The sequence below is a fragment of the Pristiophorus japonicus genome, chromosome 8 (assembly GCF_044704955.1).
Source record: "Pristiophorus japonicus isolate sPriJap1 chromosome 8, sPriJap1.hap1, whole genome shotgun sequence".
NCBI classification, from domain to species: Eukaryota; Metazoa; Chordata; class Chondrichthyes; family Pristiophoridae; genus Pristiophorus; species Pristiophorus japonicus.
Genome location: NC_091984.1, coordinates 198691516 through 198711442, shown reverse-complemented (window position 1 = coordinate 198711442; position 19927 = coordinate 198691516). Strand labels below are relative to the sequence as shown.

The window sequence follows — 19927 nt, the reverse complement described above, 5'->3', positions numbered from 1 at the left end:
GTGATAAGCAAAGGCAAGCCTTCCATGTTGCAGTTTTCCTATGCTATTTAGTTAATACATTAACACTTCACAAACTGACTTGTCCCAGTCCTAAAACATGTTCCACAGGTTACAAGGGATCATGCAAAGACAGAGATTGAGGGAGGAAGATGGACACTCAGACCTATTCATTAATAAGATAAGACAGAAGCCAAATCTTGCAACCTGGTAATAGGCTATATACTGCATTCCTACGAATAAAGACTCCCATACCAAATATCCAGTTGTTTGCTCTTTCTCTGGAAGAACATGGGACTTGCTGAACCTGTTGCCTGTGCCTGAAGTCAATTGCTGAGTTGGCAGGTCTCTGATTAACAAAATCTTTAAACAACTTGAAGGATTTAATAAAGATATACCTGTCCCTGGTACCACTCTAAGGCCCCAAGTTTCCACATGATTTGCTCCTGATTTTTTAGGAGCAACTGGTGTAGAACGGAGTATCTTAGAAATTCAAATTCTCGTCATTTAGTTTGCTCCAGTTCTAGTCAGTTAGAACAGTTTCACTTTGGAACAGAATTTTTTTTTCAAAAGGGGGCGTGTCCGGCCACTTACGCCTGTTTTCAAAGTTTCGTCAGTGAAAACTTACTCCAAACTAACTTAGAATGGAGTAAGTGAAGATTTTTGTACGCTCCAAAAAACCTTGTCTACACTTTAGAAAATCAGGCGTAGGTTACAAATCAGGTGTAGGGAATGGTGGGGGGGGGGGGGGGGATTTAAAGGGAAGTTTACAAACATTAAACACTTCAGTTTTACAAATAGAGCCATCATCAATAATAAATGATAAATACATCAACCAATAAATAAATCAAAAAAAATTAATAAGAAATAATTTTTTTTTTTAAATCAATAAATAAAACATTTTCTACTTACCAACTGCAGCACCGGGAGCCCTCCAACAGTGTGCTGGGATGCCCCCCCCCGCCCTGCAGTGTGTCTCTGTCAGTGTCTCTATCTCTCTGTCTGTCTGTGTGTCTCTCATTCTCTGTCTGTCAGTGTCTGTGTTTCTGACAGCGAGGGGAGGGAGGAGGGAGGGGTAGAAGGGGGGGGAGCAGAGGTGGAGATGGGGGGGTGGAAGGAGATGGGGGGGTGGAAGGAGATGGGGGGGGTGGAAGGAGATGGGGGGGTGAAGGAGATGGGGGGGGTGGAAGGAGATGGGGGGGGTGGAAGGAGATGGGGGGTGGAAGGAGATGGGGGGGTGGAAGGAGATGGGGGGGTGGAAGGAGATGGGGGGTGGAAGGAGATGGGGGGGTGGAAGGAGATGGGGGGGTGGAAGGAGATGGGGGGGTGGAAGGAGATGGGGGGGTGGAAGGAGATGGGGGGGGTGGAAGGAGATGGGGGGGTGGAAGGAGATGGGGGGGTGGAAGGAGATGGGGGGGTGGAAGGAGATGGGGGGGTGGAAGGAGATGGGGGGATGGAAGGAGATGGGGGGGTGGAAGGAGATGGGGGGGGTGGAAGGAGATGGGAGGGTGGAAGGAGATGGGAGGGTGGAAGGAGATGGGAGGGTGGAAGGAGATGGGGGGGTGGAAGGAGATGGGGGGGTGGAAGGAGATGGGGGTGTGGAAGGAGATGGGGGTGTGGAAGGAGATGGGGGGGAGCAGGAGATGGGGGGGGGGGGGGAAGAAGGAGATGGGGGGTGGGGGAGAGAAGCTGATGGGGGGGGGGGGAAGAAGGAGATGGGGGGGGGGGAAGAAGGAGATGGGGGGGGGGAAGAAGGAGATGGGGGGGGGAAGAAGGAGATGGGGGGGAGGGAAGAAGGAGATGGGGGGGGAAGAAGGAGATGGGGGGGGGGAAGGAGATGGGGGGGGGAAGGAGATGGGGGGGGGGAACAAGGAGATGGGGGGGGAACAAGGAGATTGGGGGGGGGAACAAGGAGATGGGGGGGGGAACAAGGAGATGGGGGGGGAACAAGGAGATGGGGGGGGGGAACAAGGAGATGGGGGGGGGAACAAGGAGATGGGGGGGGGAACAAGGAGATGGGGGGGGGGAACAAGGAGATGGGGGGGGGAACAAGGAGATGGGGGGGGAACAAGGAGATGGGGGGGGGAAGAAGGAGATGGGGGTGGGGGGGAAGAAGGAGATGGGGGGGAGTGGGGGGGAAGAAGGAGATGGGGGGGGTGGGGGGAAGAAGTAGATGGGGGGGGAACAAGGAGATGGGGGGCGGGGGAAGGAGATGGGGGGGAGTGGGGGGGAAGAAGGAGATGGGGGGGTGGGGGGGGAAGAAGGAGATGGGGGGGTGGGGGGGAAGAAGGAGATGGGGGGGTGGGGGGAAGAAGGAGATGGGGGGGTGGGGGGAAGAAGGAGATGGAGGGGGTGGGGGGGAAGAAGGAGATGGGGGGGGGTGGGGGGAAGAAGGAGATGGGGGGGGGCGGTGGGGGAAGAAGGAGATGGAGGGGGTGGTGAAGGTGATGGGGGAGGGAGGCTGAACGGGCCGGGCCCGAGACTTCGGGCAGGGCCAGTCCCCAGCACCAGATTTACAGGTTGGTGGCGTTGGGTCAGGTCGGGGGGGGGGGGTGGTGGGAGGGAGGTCGGTCAGTTCGGTTGGGAGGGAGAGGGAGGTCAGGTCGAATCCAGTACGGGGGCGGGTGGGGGGAGGAGCGGGAGCGGGAGCGGGGTCCAGTCAGGGGGGGGGGGGGGGGGGAGCGGGAGTCGAGTCGGGTCGGGAGGAAGCAGGAGCTGGCCGTGGGTGGAGCCTTATTCACGCAGCCCCAGTGAGGCCATTCGGCCAGGGCTAGGGGCTGCTTGCTTCGACCCCTCCCACACAGTTTCGGGCGCCTGGAGCTACTGCACTTGCGCGCCCACTGTAGCGCACGTGCAGAGGTCCCGGCACTGTTTTCAGCGCAGGGACCTGGCTCCGCCCGCCGCCCCCCCCCCCCCCCACAGCTCCTGCTGCGCTGCGCCGAGGGCCAGAGGACCTGCAGGGAGGTGGAGAATACGGAGGGTTTTTTTAGGCGCACTTTGTGGCGCGAAAAACGGGCGTCCAGGTCGGGACTGCGCCGTTCTAGGCGCGGCTCGAAACTTGGGCCCCTCTAACTGCCCACAAGTTTCCCAGAGGATTTTTGTTGTCGACCAGAAGGGACAAATTACCAAAATCCCAAAGAAAATATAGCTAACAGAAAAACCAACTAGATTAACTAGGGGATGTCATCGCTTGCCCAAGATATGAATGGTGCTGGACTCACAACCGAGACACAATTCATTGTACAAAGCATGTACTCTACAAAGCATGGGTTATATTTTAGTAGGATTTTGGACCAGGTGCCAGAGGAAACTAGATCTGCATTGTTATCAAAGGACAAGTGGTTCATATTTGTTTTTTTAAAACGATTTAATTACGATCGTCTGTAAATTAACCCAAGAAAAAATATTAAATCGTGCACTGATACGCAAGTGATAAATGCAAGCAATTACCCAATATTTAATGCCTACTTAGTCTTAATGCCCAGAGACAGAACAATACTGCAGTACATTTTGTTTTATATTTCTGCTAATCTGGTTATTTGTAAAGCACACTCTTCTGATATCGGTTCAGATAAAGATAGAATAGTTACACAGGATTCTCTTTAGATTATGTAACAGTTTTCTACAAATGATTGTACTCACAACCGCATATTAATTTTTTCCACATACTGCAGAGTTATTACCATCTTCATTTATGAGCTCATTATGAATACTTCACTAGAAGTATCCATTATTAAGATATACAGAAGATTAGAAATATAAAAACAGTGATTTTTTTTCTGTATCTGGCACTCATCTCTACCAACACTAACAAATATGTGCTAGTAAGACAACATCCAATCCAGAGTATTCAATTTCTAGTTTGCCACTGAGGCCAGCAGTCTTACTTTGATTTAAATGAGTTTTGCTGGTGAAAAGCAAATTTACTTGTGACAATTTCAGCCACTGGCAAAAATCTGCTATCTATGAACAAATTAGATTCTAACTGCACTGAGGCAATAGAATGATTGAGGAGGCTCCATGCTGGAATAGGTTACAGAAAGCGGATTAAAATAATGAGCCAACAGTCTCCTTCTCCAGACTAGAATCTATTCAATCAAAAAGTGCAAATATAAGTTTTTTTTTTAAAAAAGATAAACCATTTTTAGATTTAATTTTAGTAAATATTTTGGGGAGCAAAGAGGAGATGCTATCAACATGAAATTTAAGCATATGCCAATCATCGTGATGATACACACACATTACATATACATATATATATATATTATATACACATATATAAAGAAAAAGCTTTTGTATAAAAAAGTAAAAATAAAAATATGCTCCAGACTGGTTGAAATCAAAAGGATTGCTGAGTCACGCCTCATGGTTGATACAAAAGAAGGACTGATCAAGGAAACCTGCATAACTGAGCCACAAAGACAATGGATAAATACTGTGTCAATCAATCCCTGAGCTTTATTCATAGTATACTATAGCCTTTGCTGTAAACTCTCAGTCCATTTGAATCTTCCTTATTTTTCAAATAAAAGCATCTTCCACATTCCATAGAAGTCAACCCACATTGGCGACAGGGAGAATCAATAAGAACTTAAGAAATTTTGAACATAAATTACATTGTAACACTAGTTTAAGACTTTCCCTTCCAGCACTGTACAAAATGACCTACCCCACCAAGCTGATAGATCAATTCTTTTTTAAAGAGGAGTCATATGTGTATCATAATAATATACAATACGTGAATCGCCAACAGGTTGAACAGGAAGTTCAGAGTGTGGATTCTTGAAATATCCTTCACACTTTCAGCAAAATCAGTACCAATTTTAAAGCCAAGGCCAAACTATATTAAGCTGATATAGGCATGGATTGAGTGATACCAGTGTTGATACTTTCTATACCAGTCAATACCAAATGCTTTTCTACCATCAGAATTGATGATTTAGCCACTTTGCACAAAGCACATAGCACAGACAATATTGAGCTGAAGGTGGTACAGATCAAAATGACTCAACCTTAGAGCTGATCATAACTGTTACTCTGGATGTTCATGCATTAGGAAATAAAGAAGCTTAACGATTGATATCTTGCCTTGTCTTACCAAGTGTTTTCATGGTACGCCTTTGAAGAAGCTCAAGAAGTAGACATGCAAAGGACATGAATATCTAGTTGAGATCACAAGGGAATACACTGCAGGTTAAACTAATGTATAAAGATTGGATAGTACCGGCACACTCTTATACACAAGATGCTCAGACTGCTTACAGGACTCCTTAGCACCACTGTGCCCCAGAGAATATCTAAGTAAAGACCCTTTTTGTGAATTTAGATCTGCCTTGGGTATCTGGTTAGATTTAGTGGTCTCGTTACATCCTTTTTACTAAAAAAAATGGAAGCTGACTACCACTGCATAGTGACTGGACTCGGGAGTACAACAATGAAATTCACGTGATCAATCATAATAATTTTAAGATTAAGAATCCTTAAGATTCTGAGGAGGCTTGACAAGGTAGATGCAAAGAGGATGTTTCCGCTCGTGGGGGAATCTAGAACTAGGGGGCATAGTTTCAGAATAAGGGGTTGCCCATTTAAAACGGAAATGAGGAGGAATTTCTTCTCTCAGAGGGTCGTGAATCTTTGGAATTCTCTACTCCAGAGAGCTGTGGAGGCTGGGTCATTGAATATATTTAAGGTGGAGATAGACAGATTTTTGAACAATAAGGGAGTCAAAGGTTATGGGGAGCGGGCAGGGAACTGGAGTTGAGGCCAGGATCAGATCAGCCATGATCTTATTGAATGGCGGAGCAGGCTCGAGGGGCCAAAAGGCCTACTCCTGCTCCTATTTCTTATGTTCTTATGTATGTTATCAGGACCGGACAATCGGCCAAATCCTTCCCGCCCCCCGCCCCACCCCCACCTGTCTGATTGACCCCCAGCAAACCCCCACCTCCCCCATGTCCGAGCCCTCACCACCACAATGTCCGAGCCTCAAACTCCCCCCCAGCAATGTCCGACTTATCTGCTCCCGGGTGCTTTCCGGCTCTGGGCAGGAAATCTGTTGAAAAAATTTTAAAGATGCCCTTCAGTCAATTGCTGGAAACCTATACTTCTGGGTTTCTCGTCCTTAAAACCTCCCCAACCCCACTTTCTTCCCAGCCCCGAGTAAATATTGAAACCCTGGTTTCAGTCTTGATTTTTAAACGGCCATCCTACAAAGACTAGCAGCGATCAACGGAATATTTCAACACCAAGGTACCAGATGCAGGGACAGTAAATATACCGTTATATACTTTCTGTCTTTATGTTGTTTAATAGTAACTAAAGTTATAAATTTAAATGTTAATTGCAGAAAAAAAGCAAATCCAAAAATATACAAACACAACAAACCGAGTGGAAACAACAGCAAAAAGCAATTGCTCTGTTAACAGCGGAGGAAAGAAGCAATCTACAGCAAACCTCTTTATATGGGATAGAAAGTGAGTATCAGAAGAATTCTGTTCTAGTACAGGGGTATCAAAACATCTTGCAAGGTCTACATCTATATTGATTCTCCCAGTTATCAACCTAGATATCCTCTTGTAGCATGCAGAGGTGCTGAATGAGAAAGTGTTCAAAATACACTGTACTATTAAATTTGTAAAAGAAGTACCAAGATCTATCCAATACCTGTAGAAAAAATAAATGTTGGGTGATCTCTTGTACCAGCTCTTCTTCTGCATTCTCAGGATAGAATTTGGCAAGAAAATAGAAAATGACTGGTTCTTCTTTAGAAACATCATGATCCACAACCTATTAGATATCATAGATTAGATTTTGAAAATTACTTCCTTTTATCTATACAATGTCAGTTTAAAAAAACAAAATACAGGTAGTAACTTCAATACTTAAAATATCCATCATTATGCAGAGTACCTTTTTATCCATTTTCAGCCAGGCAACTGTATCCTTCATTACATACTGCAAGCCAAAGAACCATGATTCTCTCAGTCCAATTGTCCGGCAGACCAAATCAAAAAGGTCCTTACCCTTCCATTTTACCTAAAGTACATTGAAGAAAGTTCACATTTTTAAATTTCCACAAGATGATCTCAAATCTTTAACTGAAAATAGGAATTTCTAAAGCAATATACATGGCTTAAAGTTTGATCATAAAGATGACAAATACACTATAATGTATTTAATGTTGTTAAAATTTAAACATAAATCAAGAGGAGTTCCACAAAAATATTTTTACGATATAGGAAAGCCTGAGATTGTAGAAATATTGACCTTTGAACTTCTTCTTAGGAATTATAGCCATCTAGGTGAAGCAGTTTACTTAATGAACCAAAATATAAAATTATATTTGGTGCACAAGGTTTGACACACTGCCCTTTCACTGAAATACAGGTTTGAATTTACTACAGACTGATGAAATGAAAGTTTTCAATACAACGTCTATCCAGGTCAGTTTGAACAGTCTATAAACACAAAACAAATGTGCACTGAAAAAGGCATGAGGAGATAACCCAAAATGCATTTTGCTATAAAAAGCACCTACCTGCTTGATCTGGCTGCTCCAGTCTCCATTCAGCTGCCAAATTTCCCAAGTCCTGGGAAACCCGGCCAGCATTAAATTCAAATCCAAACTGCACTGAGAGAGCCCGATTTAAATGTTATGACGTGTCCCGCCTCTTAAAAGCAGGACACGAACACGGCACACAACCCACCACCACAAAAATGGCAGCAGGCAATGTACATGGTGGGTTGGTTCGCATTTCATGATTGTCACATTTTTAACCCTCTCCCGGGCATTGTGGGGAGGGGGGGGGGGTGTTAATATATACCCCAATTAATCATTTAGGACATCCTTTAGAACATCCATTCCTTACTGCATTCGGCATGTAGAAACAAATGGTTTGTGAACATAAGACAATATATAGGAAATAAACTGTATAAATTAGAAAAGCCACAATGCAATTTGAAACAGAACTATGGTCATTTGTAAATATGAATCTTTACATTACTGTCACACACAACTAGATTACTAGAAACTGGCAGTTTTCTGAAGTCATTTTACATGCCTGATAGATGCTGCAAATAAATATTTAGAACCCTTCAGGAAATCATCAAAGCTCAGTCAATCGATTTTGTGTGCTCAGTGCATGACAATGCAAGCAAGAACTGAAATATGAAAAGCATTCTCTTTTCTGAAGATCTGTCCAGGACACACTGGCTGGGAGAGCTGGAAATAATGCACCAGTAATTAGCCAATTGGCTGATTACAGTAGTAGAGCTGTCATCTCCGAGTCAGAAGATCATGGGTTCAAGCTCAGTTCCAGGACTTGAGCACATATCTAGACTGACACTTCAGTGAAACAACAATAACAACTTGCATTAAAGTAGTGTCTTTAACGTAGTAAAAAATCCCAAGGTGCTCCATGTTATGTATGCAACCCTATGTAACCAGCATTCTACCGCCACCAGAGGGTGTACCTGCTGGAGTCCCAACATCCATTGGGACCACTGTATATAAGCAGGTCTCCTATGCTGTACCAACACTCTGGAGTTAGAATAAAGAAACTAAGGTCACACTTACTCACGTCTACAGTACTCAATCACATTACTTTATTCTGGACATAACAATTGGCGACGAGATAATGAACCATCATGAGAAAATGCAGAGAACTGTTGGTATCCTGGAGAAATTCTCAGAAGGGGACGATTGGGAGGCCTTCGTGGAGCGACTCAACCAATATTTCAGTCGAACTAAGGGGCCTTGCAGGACACTGCGAATTTGATGGATTCCTGGAGCAAATGCTAAGAAACTTTTTTGTGCTTTGCATTGGCCATGAGATTATCCTTCGCAAACTATTGACTGTTGAAACACCAAACCTGAGCAAAGCCATAATGATAGCCCAGGCATTTATATCCACCAGCAATAACACCAAACAAATTTTGCAGCGTAAAGATGTTTCGGCAAGTACTGTACACAAAGTAACGCCGTTTTCAGGCAGGAATGCATATGACAGAATGCACACTCCTGCAGCTGCACAACCTCAGATGACTCAGAGTCCGCCATCAAGCGTTAATGCGAGGCAGTTAACACCTTGTTGGCGCTGCGGAGGTGATCATCGAGCCCATCAATACCGCTTCAAACATTATACGTGCAAAGGCTGTGGAACAATGGGTCACTTCCAGCGAATGTGCAGACGAGCTGCAAACCACGACGTTGCAGAGGAAGACCGATCCATGGCGGATCAAACTGAACGAGAAACTCAAAACGAGGAGGCAGAAGTGTATGGGGTACACACCTTCACCACGAAATGTCCACCGATCATGTTAAAAGTTGAACTGAACGGAATTCCAGTATCCATGGAATTGGACACGGGTGCGAGTCAGTCCATCATGAGCAAAAAGGCTTTCGACAGGCTGTGGTGCAACAAGGCACACAGGCCCAAGCTGAGCCCCATTCACACTAAGCTGAGAACTTACACTAAAGAGCTGATCCCTGTAATTGGCAGCGCAGCAGTAAAAGTCTTCTATGATGGAGCAGTGCACGAACTACCACTATGGATAGTACCAGGAGATGGCCCCATACTGTTCAGCAGAAGCTGGCTGGGAAACATCCACTGGAACTGGAACGACATCCGAGCGCTTTCGTCCGTCGACGACGCCTCACGTACCCAGGTTCTGAGCAAGTTTCCGTCGTTGTTTGAGCCAGGCATCGGAAGCTTCTCGGGGGCGAAGGTGCAGATCCACTTGATTCCCAGTACACGACCCATCCACCACAAGGCACGGGCGGTGCCATATATGATGCGAGAGAAAGTGGAGATAGAGCTAGACAGGCTGCAACGAGAGGGCATCATCGCGCCGGTGGAGTTCAACGAGTGGGCCAGTCCGATTGTTCTGGTTCTCAAGGGCGATGGCACGGTCAGAATTTGCGGGGACTATAAAGTAATGATGAACTGTTTTTCACTGCAGGACCAGTACCCGCTACCAAAGGCAGACGACCTATTTGCGACACTGGCAGGAGGAAAGACGTTCACCAAGTTGGACCTGACCTCGGCCTACATGACGCAGGAGCTGGCGAATCTTCGAAAGGCCTCACCTGCATCAACACACACAAAGGTCTGTTCATCTACAATAGATACCCGTTTGGGATTCGATCGGCCGCGGCTATTTTTCAAAGGAACATGGAGAGTCTGCTAAAGTCGGTCCCGTGCACTGTGGTTTTCCAGGACGACATACTGGTCACAGGTCGGGACACCATCGAACACTTGCAGAATCTGGAAGAGGTTCTAAGTCGGCTAGATTGTGTGGGACTCAAGTTGAAACGCTCAAAATGTGTTTTCCTGCCGCCAGAAGTAGAGTTTTTAGGGAGAAGAATCACGGCAGATGGCATTAGACCCACCGACGCCAAGACGGAGGGCATCAAGAACGCGCCAATACCACAGAACGTGATGAAGCTGCGGTCGTTCTTGCGACTCTTCCAACTATTTTGGTCATTTCCTACCCAGGTTAAGCACCTTGCTAGAACCTCTACACGTGTTGCTACGCAAGGGAAATGACTGGGTATGGGAGAAATCACAAGAGACAGCTTTTGAGAAAACCCAAAATCTGTTATGTTCCAACAAACTGCTTGTCCTGCATGATTATTGTAAACGTTTAGTGCTAGCTTGAGATGCGTCTTCGTACGGGGTCGGGTATGTGTTACAACAAGCAAACGAATCGGGATCATTGCAACCGGTCGCTTATGCGTCCAGGAACTTGTCCAAAGCCGAAAGGACCTACAGCATGATTGAAAAAGAAGCTCTGGCATGCATTTACGGGGTAGAAAAAATGCATCAGTATCTGTTTGGGCTTAAGTTCGAGTTAGAAACTGACCATAAGCCACTCATATCAGTATTCTCAGAGAGCAAAGGTATCAATACCAATGCCTCTGATCGCATCCAAAGATGGGCGCTCACGCTGTCTGCATATAACTATGTAATTTGCCACAGGCCAGGCACAGAGAACTGCACTGACGCCCTCAGTCAGCTACCATTGTCAACCACCGGGCTGGAAACGGCACAGCCTGCAGACTTGCTCTTGGTGATGGATGCATTTGAAAACGAAAAGTCACCCATTACGGTCCGCCAGATCAGGGCCTGAACCAGCCAGGATCCTTTACTGTCCCTTGTAAAAAAACTGTGTCCTCCATGGGAGCTGGTCCAGTGTCCCAGCGGAGATGCATGAAGAGATCAAGCCGTTCCAGCGGCATAAAGACGAAGTGTCCATACAGGCCGACTGTCTTTTGTGGGGTAATCATGTGGTTTTGCCCAAGAAAGGCAGGGAAACGTTCATATGCGACCTACGCAGTACCCACCCAGTCATAGTAATGAAGAAAGCTATAGCCAGATCCCATGTGTGGTGGTCCGGCATCGACTCAGATTTGGAGTCTTGCTTGCACCAATGCAACACTTGCTCTCAACTGAGCAATGCATCCAGGGAGGCACCGCTAAGTTTGTGGTCATGGCCCTCCAAACCGTGGTCTAGAATCCACGTTGACTTCGCTGACCCATTTCTAGGCAAAAGGTTCTTGGTTATTGTGGATGCTTATTCAAAGTGGATTGAGTGTGTAATAATGTCTGTAAGCATGTCCACTGCCACCATTGAAAACCTATGAGCCATGTTTGCCAAGCTTGCCAAGCACGGCCTGCCTGATGTCCTTGTCAGCGACAACGGGATGTGCTTCACCAGCGCTGCATTTAAGGAATTCATGAACTGCAATGGGATCAATCACGTCACATCTGCCCCTTTCAAGCCAGCATCCAACGGCCAGGCAGAACGGCAGTCCAAATCATCAAGCAAAGCCTGAAACGCATGTCGGAAGGCTCCCTGCAGATCCGCCTGTCCCGAGTCCTGCTCAGCTACTGCACCAGACCGCACTCGCTCACCGGGGTTCCCCCAGCCGAACTGCTCATGAAAAGGGCGCTCAAAACAAGGCTCTCTCTCATCCACCCTGATCTCCATGATCACATCGAGGACAGGCGGCATCAACAAAGCATGTACCATGATCGCGCAAATTTGTCACGCAATATTGAAGTCAATGACCCTGTATTTGTACTCAGCTATGGACATAGTTCCCAAATGGCTTGCTGTCACTATCATAGCCAAAGAAGGGAGTAGGGTGTTTCAGGTCAAACTCGCAGAAAGCATTTGGACCAAGCCAAACTGCGATTCACAGACAGCCACGAGCAACCTGAAGAGGACACCAGCAACTTCGATCCTCCGACACACATCAAAGTGGCAACCGACATCACGGTTGTCGTGGTGCACATTGGTACCAACGACATAGGTTAAAAAAAGGGTTGAGGTCCTACAAAACGAATTTAAGGAGCTAGGAGCTAAATTAAAAAGTAGGACCTCAAAAGTAGTAATCTCGGGATTGCAATCAGTGCCACGTGCTAGTCAGAGTAGGAATCGCAGGATAGCGCAGATGAATATGTGGCTTGAGCAGTGGTGCAGCAGGGAGGGATTCAAATTCCTGGGGCATTGGAACCGGTTCTGGGGGAGGTGGGACCAGTACAAACCGGACGGTCTGCACCTGGGCAGGACCGGAACCAATGTCCTAGGGGGAGTGTTTGCTAGTGCTGTTGGGGAGGAGTTAAACTAATATGGCAGGGGGATGGGGGATGGGAACCAATGCAGGGAGACAGAGGGAAACAAAAAGGAGACAAAAGCAAAAGACAGAAAGGAGATGAGGAAAAGTGGAGGGCAGAGAAACCCAAGGCAAAGAACAAAAAGGGCCACTGTACAGCAAAATTCTAAAAGGACAAAGGGTGTTAAAAAAACAAGCCTGAAGGCTTTGTGTCTTAATGCAAGGAGTATCCGTAATAAGGTGGATGAATTAACTGTGCAAATAGATGTTAATAAATATGATGTGATTGGGATTACAGAGACGTGGCTCCAGGATGATCAGGGCTGGGAACTCAACATCCAGGGGTATTCAACATTCAGGAAGGATAGAATAAAAGGAAAAGGAGGTGGGGTAGCATTGCTGGTCAAGGAGGAGATTAATGCAATAGTTAGGAAGGACATTAGCTTAGATGATGTGGAATCTATATGGTTGGAGCTGCAGAACACCAAAGGGCAAAAAACACTAGTGGGAGTTGTGTACAGACCTCCAAATAGTAGTAGTGATGTTGGGGAGGGCATCAAACAGGAAATTAGGGGTGCATGCAATAAAGGTGCAGCAGTTATCATGGGTGACTTTAATATGCACATAGATTGGGCTAACCAAACTGGAAGCAATACGGTGGAGGAGGATTTCCTGGAGTGCATAAGGGATGGCTTTCTAGACCAATATGTCGAGGAACCAACTAGGGGGGAGGCCATCTTAGACTGGGTGTTGTGTAATGAGCGAGGATTAATTAGCAATCTCATTGTGCGAGGCCCCTTGGGGAAGAGTGACCATAATATGGTGGAATTCTGCATTAGGATGGAGAATGAAACAGTTAATTCAGAGACCATGGTCCAAAACTTAAAGAAGGGTGACTTTGAAGGTATGAGGCGTGAATTGGCTAGGATAGATTGGCGAATGATACTTAAGGGGTTGACTGTGGATGGGCAATGGCAGACATTTAGAGACCGCATGGATGAACTACAACAATTGTACATTCCTGTCTGGTGTAAAAATAAAAAAGGGAAGGTGGCTCAACCGTGGCTATCTAGGGAAATCAGGGATAGTATTAAAGCCAAGGAAATGGCATACAAATTGGCCAGAAATAGCAGCGAACCCGGGGACTGGGAGAAATTTAGAACTCAGCAGAGGAGGACAAAGGGTTTGATTAGGGCAGGGAAAATGCAGTACGAGAAGAAGCTTGCAGGGAACATTAAGACGGATTACACATCTATAGAAACTTTTGCAAAGAGAAAAAGGTTAGTAAAGACAAACGTAGGTCCCCTGCAGTCAGAATCAGGGGAAGTCATAACGGGGAACAAAGAAATGGCAGACCAATTGAACAAGTACTTTGGTTCGGTATTCACTAAGGAGGACACAAACAACCTTCCAGATATAAAAGGGGTCAGAGGGTCTAGTAAGGAGGAGGAACTGAGGGAAATCCTTAATAGTCGGGAAATTGTGTTGGGGAAATTGATGGGATTGAAGGCCGATAAATCCCCAGCGCCTGATGGACTGCATCCCAGAGTACTTAAGGAGGTGGCCTTGGAAATAGCGGATGCATTGACAGTCATTTTCCAACATTCCATTGACTCTGGATCAGTTCCTATCGAGTGGAGGGTAGCCAATGTAACCCCACTTTTTAAAAAAGGAGGGAGAGAGAAAACAGGGAATTATCGACTGATCAGCCTGACATCGGTAGTGGGTAAAATGATGGAATCAATTATTAAGGATGTCATAGCAGCGCATTTAGAAAGAGGTGACATGATAGGTCCAAGTCAGCATGGATTTGTGAAAGGGAAATCATGCTCGACAAATCTTCTGGAATTTTTTGAGGATGTTTCCAGTAGAGTGGACAAGGGAGAACCAGTTGATGTGGTATATTTGGACTTTCAGAAGGCTTTCGATAAGGTCCCACACAAGAGATTAATGTGCAAAGTTAAAGCACATGGGATTGGGGGTAGTGTGCTGACATGAATTGAGAACTGGTTGTCAGACAGGAAGCAAAGAGTAGGAGTAAATGGGGACTTTTCAGAATGGCAGGCAGTGACTAGTGGGGTACCGCAAGATTCTGTGCTGGGGCCCCAGCTGTTTACACTGTACATTAATGATTTAGACGAGGGGATTAAATGTAGTATCTCCAAATTTGCGGATGACACTAAGTTGGGTGGCAGTGTGAGCTGCGAGGAGGATGCTATGAGGCTGCAGAGTGACTTGGATAGGTAAGGTGAGTGGGCAAATGCATGGCAGATGAAGTATAATGTGGATAAATGTGAGGTTATCCACTTTGGTGGTAAAAACAGAGAGACAGACTATTATCTGAATGGTGACAGATTAGGAAAAGGGGAGGTGCAACGAGACCTGGGTGTCATGGTACATCAGTCATTGAAGGTTGGCATGCAGGTACAGCAGGCGGTTAAGAAAGCAAACGGCATGTTGGCCTTCATAGCGAGGGGATTTGAGTACAGGGGCAGGGAGGTGTTTCTACAGTTGTACAGGGCCTTGGTGAGGCCACACCTGGAGTATTGTGTACAGTTTTGGTCTCCTAACCTAAGCAAGGACATTCTTGCTATTGAGGGAGTGCAGCGAAGGTTCACCAGACTGATTCCCGGGATGGCGGGACTGACCTATCAAGAAAGACTGGATCAACTGGGCTTGTATTCACTGGCGTTCAGAAGAATGAGAGGGGACCTCATAGAAACATTTAAAATTCTGATGGGTTTAGACAGGTTAGATGCAGGAAGAATGTTCCCAATGTTGGGGAAGTCCAGAACCAGGGGTTACAGTCTAAGGATAAGGGGTAAGCCATTTAGGACCGAGATGAGGAGAAACTTCTTCACCCAGAGAGTGTGGAATTCTCTACCACAGAAAGTTGTTGAGGCCAATTCACTAAATATATTCAAAAAGGAGTTAGATGAAGTCCTTACTACTAGGGGATCAAGGGGTATGGCGAGAAAGCAGGAATGGGGTACTGAAGTTGCATGTTCAGCCATGAACTCATTGAATGGCGGTGCAGGCTAGAAGGGCCGAATGGCCTACTCCTGCACCTATTTTCTATGTTTCTATGAAGCTGAACTCATCGTCCCCAGCAAGGCCAGCAAGGCCAGCTGCGCAGCAGCCCAGCAAAGAACCAACCAATTCACCTGCACCTGCATTTGTACCGAGACAATTGACTAGGGAGCGAAAAGCCCCAGATCGTCTCACCCTGTAAATAAGTGTACTATTGGCTTTGGGAGGAAGTGATGTTATGTATGCAACCCTATGTAACCAGCATTCTACCGCCACAAGAGGGCGTACCTGTTGGAGTCCCAAGGGGATCCCAGCATTCCTTGGGAGCACTGTATATAAGCAGGCCTCCCATGCTGTACCAACACTCTGGAGTTAGAATAAAGAGACTAAGGTCACGTCTACAGTACTGAATCACATTACTTTATTCTGGACATAACATTTCACATGGAGAGCTATCAAACAAAATTTGACACCAAGCCACATAAGGAGATATTAGGTAGGCAAAAGTTTGGTTAAAGAGGAAAATTTTAAGGAGTGTCTTAAAGGAGGAGAGGCTATCTGTGGAACCATGCTGTGTGCAAATTGAATGTTGCATTTGCCTACATAACAAGTGACTACATTTCAAAAAATAATTCCTTGATTGTGAAGTTCTTTGGGACATTGAGGTTATGGAAGGTGCTATATAAATGCAAGTTCTTTCTTTCAATTGGCAAAAAAGTTACCCAACAAAAAGCTACGCCAGCATACTGATCCATCGAATCAACCTCGAAATTCAAAATTTCTAGATGGGCTTTGAATTGCTTTGTGCACATAGAAGCTTTAAATGCACAAATAATACTCTATACAAACTATCTGGCAAATCATGTCTGACAACCTGAATTAAGTTCTTTGATTAAATAATGGAGAGGGTTGATGAAGGTAGTGCAGTTCATATGTATATGGACTTTCAAAGGCGTTTGATAAAGTGAGAAATAATAAACTTGTTTGCAAAATTGAAGCCTATGGGATTAAAGGGCCAGTGGCTGTGCGGATACAAAATTGGCTAAGAGTCAGAAACCAGGGAGTAGTTGTTTTTCAGACTGGATGAAAGTATATAATGGTGGCCCAAGGGGTCTGTATTAGGACCATTACTCTTTTTGATGCACATTAATGATCTGGATTTAGGTATAGGGTGCATAATTTCAAAGTTTGCCGACGCACTTAATTTGGAAATGTAGTAAATGGTGAAGGCGGCCTAGACAGACGGGTGAAATAAGCAGACACATGGCACATGAAATTTAATGCAAATAAATGTGAAATGATTCATTTTGGAAGAAAAAATGAGGAGAGGTAATGGGGGGAAAATTTGTTCTCGCCCAAAAAGCACTTGGGGCTAGAAATTGACCAGCCTTGCGCCTGTTTTTTCGGCAATATTTCACCTTTTTTGATGGTAAAAGGTACTCACCTAAATTGGCCAAAGTTGTGCGCTGCCGGTTTTGAACTACCGCTGAAAAGCAGACCGCCGTCATGCAACACCAAAAAAAATGCGAACGCTTAAAACTGGCCATTTGGTGCACCCGTAGTTAGGAAGAAAAAAACACCAGGTAAAAAGCTGCGTTGCAGCCTCAGAAACAGCAGTAAGTATGAAGACCTGCAACAAAGGTAAGTTAAAGTTTTTATTTTTTAATTCTTTTGCAGTGATTACTTAGTTAAGGATCTTGTAAATGTTTTTTGATTTTTTATTTGTTGTTTTTTGCAATTTTGTGTGTGTTTTCCCTCCTCCCAGGGCCTGTCTTTTTAGTGGTAATCGGCTTCAGGCTAAAGTTGGCGAGGACCGCAGTTTCCACCGCAAATCCTCGTGCAATGCCGATTTTTACCGTCGGGCGCATTTTGTTGCCAATTTTACCCCTTTAAAAATAGCGGTATTTGTAACAGTCTTTTTGCCAAAAAATGCTGGAAAAAAATCTACTATCGTCAAATGGCCAATTTCTAGCCCAATGTGTCCTCACCAACTGCCGTTAACGGCTGCCCCAAATGGCCACCACGTTAAACGAGGTAAATTGGTGTGGGGGGGGGGCAGGGTGGTAGGTGGCGCAACGCTGTCCTGGTGGCATTGCCTGAGGGATCCAGGACAAATTTATTGTGCTGGTGCGGCATTGCTGCTTCCCCAGAGGATCTCTGAAATTTAATGGGCCATTGAAGCAAGGGAAAATAAAATGCACCAATTCAATACATTTTGCAGCCCTTTGTCTTCGAACAACTAATCAATATTTAAAAGTTCCAAATGTCAATATTCAGCACTTAAAGCTGGATTGCCTTCCTAAACTCAACAATTGGGAAAGTTCCCTCAGCACTCCCATAAATGGCTCAGCAAGCCAGGGAAGAGGCACCCAGCGAATGCATCTCACACGCAGCACTCCAGCTTTGCGCAATACTGCAAGACTGCCTCTCTACCCACAGGGGCCAGGAGGCTCTCCAGAAAGAACAATGTGGGAGTACATTAACAAGGCTGTCACTTCCAGCAATGTCGTCCCCACCACCTGGCTCCAGTGTCCAAAGAAGCTTCATGACCTCAGACCACTGGTCGTGGTCAATGACTGCATCTTCAAAAGATATCACCTACCAACTGAACCACTGCCCTCACATGCTGCTCAATGCAGGACCTCCAATCATTCACCTACCAACAAGCTGCACCAATGAAGAGGCACATTTCCCATTCCTATCATCACCCAACTCTCTTGGAGGAGATGGTGCAGGTCATTTTTGGCAGGGACATGGCTGAGCCCTTGGTCAGCGATGGAGCTGAAAGGATACAAGGTGCAGGTATCCTCAAACGTTATCCTCCTTCTGGCATGCACCTCTAGGCTTCCTGCCCTCCAGTCAGCACCACTCTTAACGAATACTTTGCATCTGTTTTCACAAAGGAAAGAGGTAATGCAGATAATGCTATAGAGCAGGAGTGTGATATTCTGGAATAAATAAATATAGTGAGAGAGGAAGATTAAGGGGTTTAGCAGCTTTGAAAGTAGATAAGACCCCAGGCCCGGATGAAATGCATCTCAGGTTGTTGAGCAAAGTAAGAGAGGAAATAGTAGAGGCCTTGACCATCATTTTCCAGTCCTCTTTGGATATGGACATGGTGGTGGAGGATTGGAGGACTGCTAATATCGTTTCCTTGTTTAAGAAGGGAGAAAGTGATAGGCCGAGTAATTACAGGCCTGTCAGCCTAACGTCAGTGGTAGAAAAATTATTGGAAAAAATCCTGAAAGACAGGATAAATCTGCATTTGGATAGGCAAGGATTAATTAGGGACAGTCAGCACGGATTTGTTAAGGGAAGATTGTGTTTGACTAACGTGATTGAATTTTTTTGAGGAGGTAACCAAGGGGGTCGATAAGGGTAGGGCGTACGATGTAGTATATATGGACTCTAGCAAGACTTTTGATAAGGTCCCGCATAGTAGACTGGTCATGAAGGTTAAAGCCCATGGGATCCAGGGCAAAGTGGCAAGTTGGATCCAAAATTGGCTTGGAGATAGGAAGCAAAGGGTAATGATTGATAGATGTTTTTGTGACTGGAAGGATGTTTCCAGTGGAGTTCCGCAGGGCTCAGTACTGGGTCCCTTGCTTTTTGTGGTATATATCAACGATTTAGATTTGAATATAGGAAGTATGATTAAGAAGTTTGCAGACGACACTAAAATTGGCTATGTGGGTGATAATGAAGAGGAAAATCATGGGCTGCAGGAGGATATCAATCTACTGGTCAGGTGGGCAGAGCAGTGGCAAATGGAATTTAATTCAGAGAAGTGTGAGGTGATGCACTTTGGGAGTGCTAATAAGGAAAGGGTATACACATTAAACAGTAGGCTACTTAATAGTATAAATGAACAAAGGGACCTTGGGAGTGCTTGACCACAGATCCCTAAAAGTAGCAGGCCAGGTGGATAAGGTGGTTAAGAAGGCATACAGAATGCTTGCCTTTATTGGCTAAGGCATAGAATATAAGAGCAGGGAGGTTATGCTTAAATTGTATAATACTTTGGTTAGGCCACAGCTGCAGTACTGCGTGCAGTTCTGGTCGCCGTATTATAGGAAGGACGTGATTGCACATGAGAGGGTGCAGAGGAGATTTACTAGGATGCTGCCTGGATTGGAGAATCTTAGTTATGAGGACAGATTGGATAGGCTGGGTTTGTTCTCAATGGAACAGAGGAGGTTGAAAAGAGACCTCATCGAGGTGTACAAAATATTGAGGGACCTGGACATAGTGGATAGTGTCTATTTCCATTGGTGGAGGGGG

The 19927-nt window shown here is 45.6% G+C and overlaps 1 protein-coding gene across 4 annotated transcripts in view; it reads right to left on the bottom strand.

The window, feature by feature from the left end:
• LOC139268910 (merlin) overlaps positions 1-19927 on the bottom strand; it is a 211923-nt gene that overhangs the window by 149859 nt on the left and 42137 nt on the right. For 2 of the 4 annotated variants that reach the window (XM_070887744.1, XM_070887745.1), the window contains exons 2-3: positions 6907-7032; positions 6661-6783 (exon numbers count right to left, since the gene is read on the bottom strand). The exons of the other annotated variants lie outside the window; for them this stretch is intronic. In XM_070887744.1, the coding sequence (XP_070743845.1) occupies positions 6661-6783; positions 6907-7032 (249 nt within the window). The remainder of the gene's footprint in view (positions 1-6660; positions 6784-6906; positions 7033-19927) is intronic. 4 annotated transcript variants of the gene reach the window in all.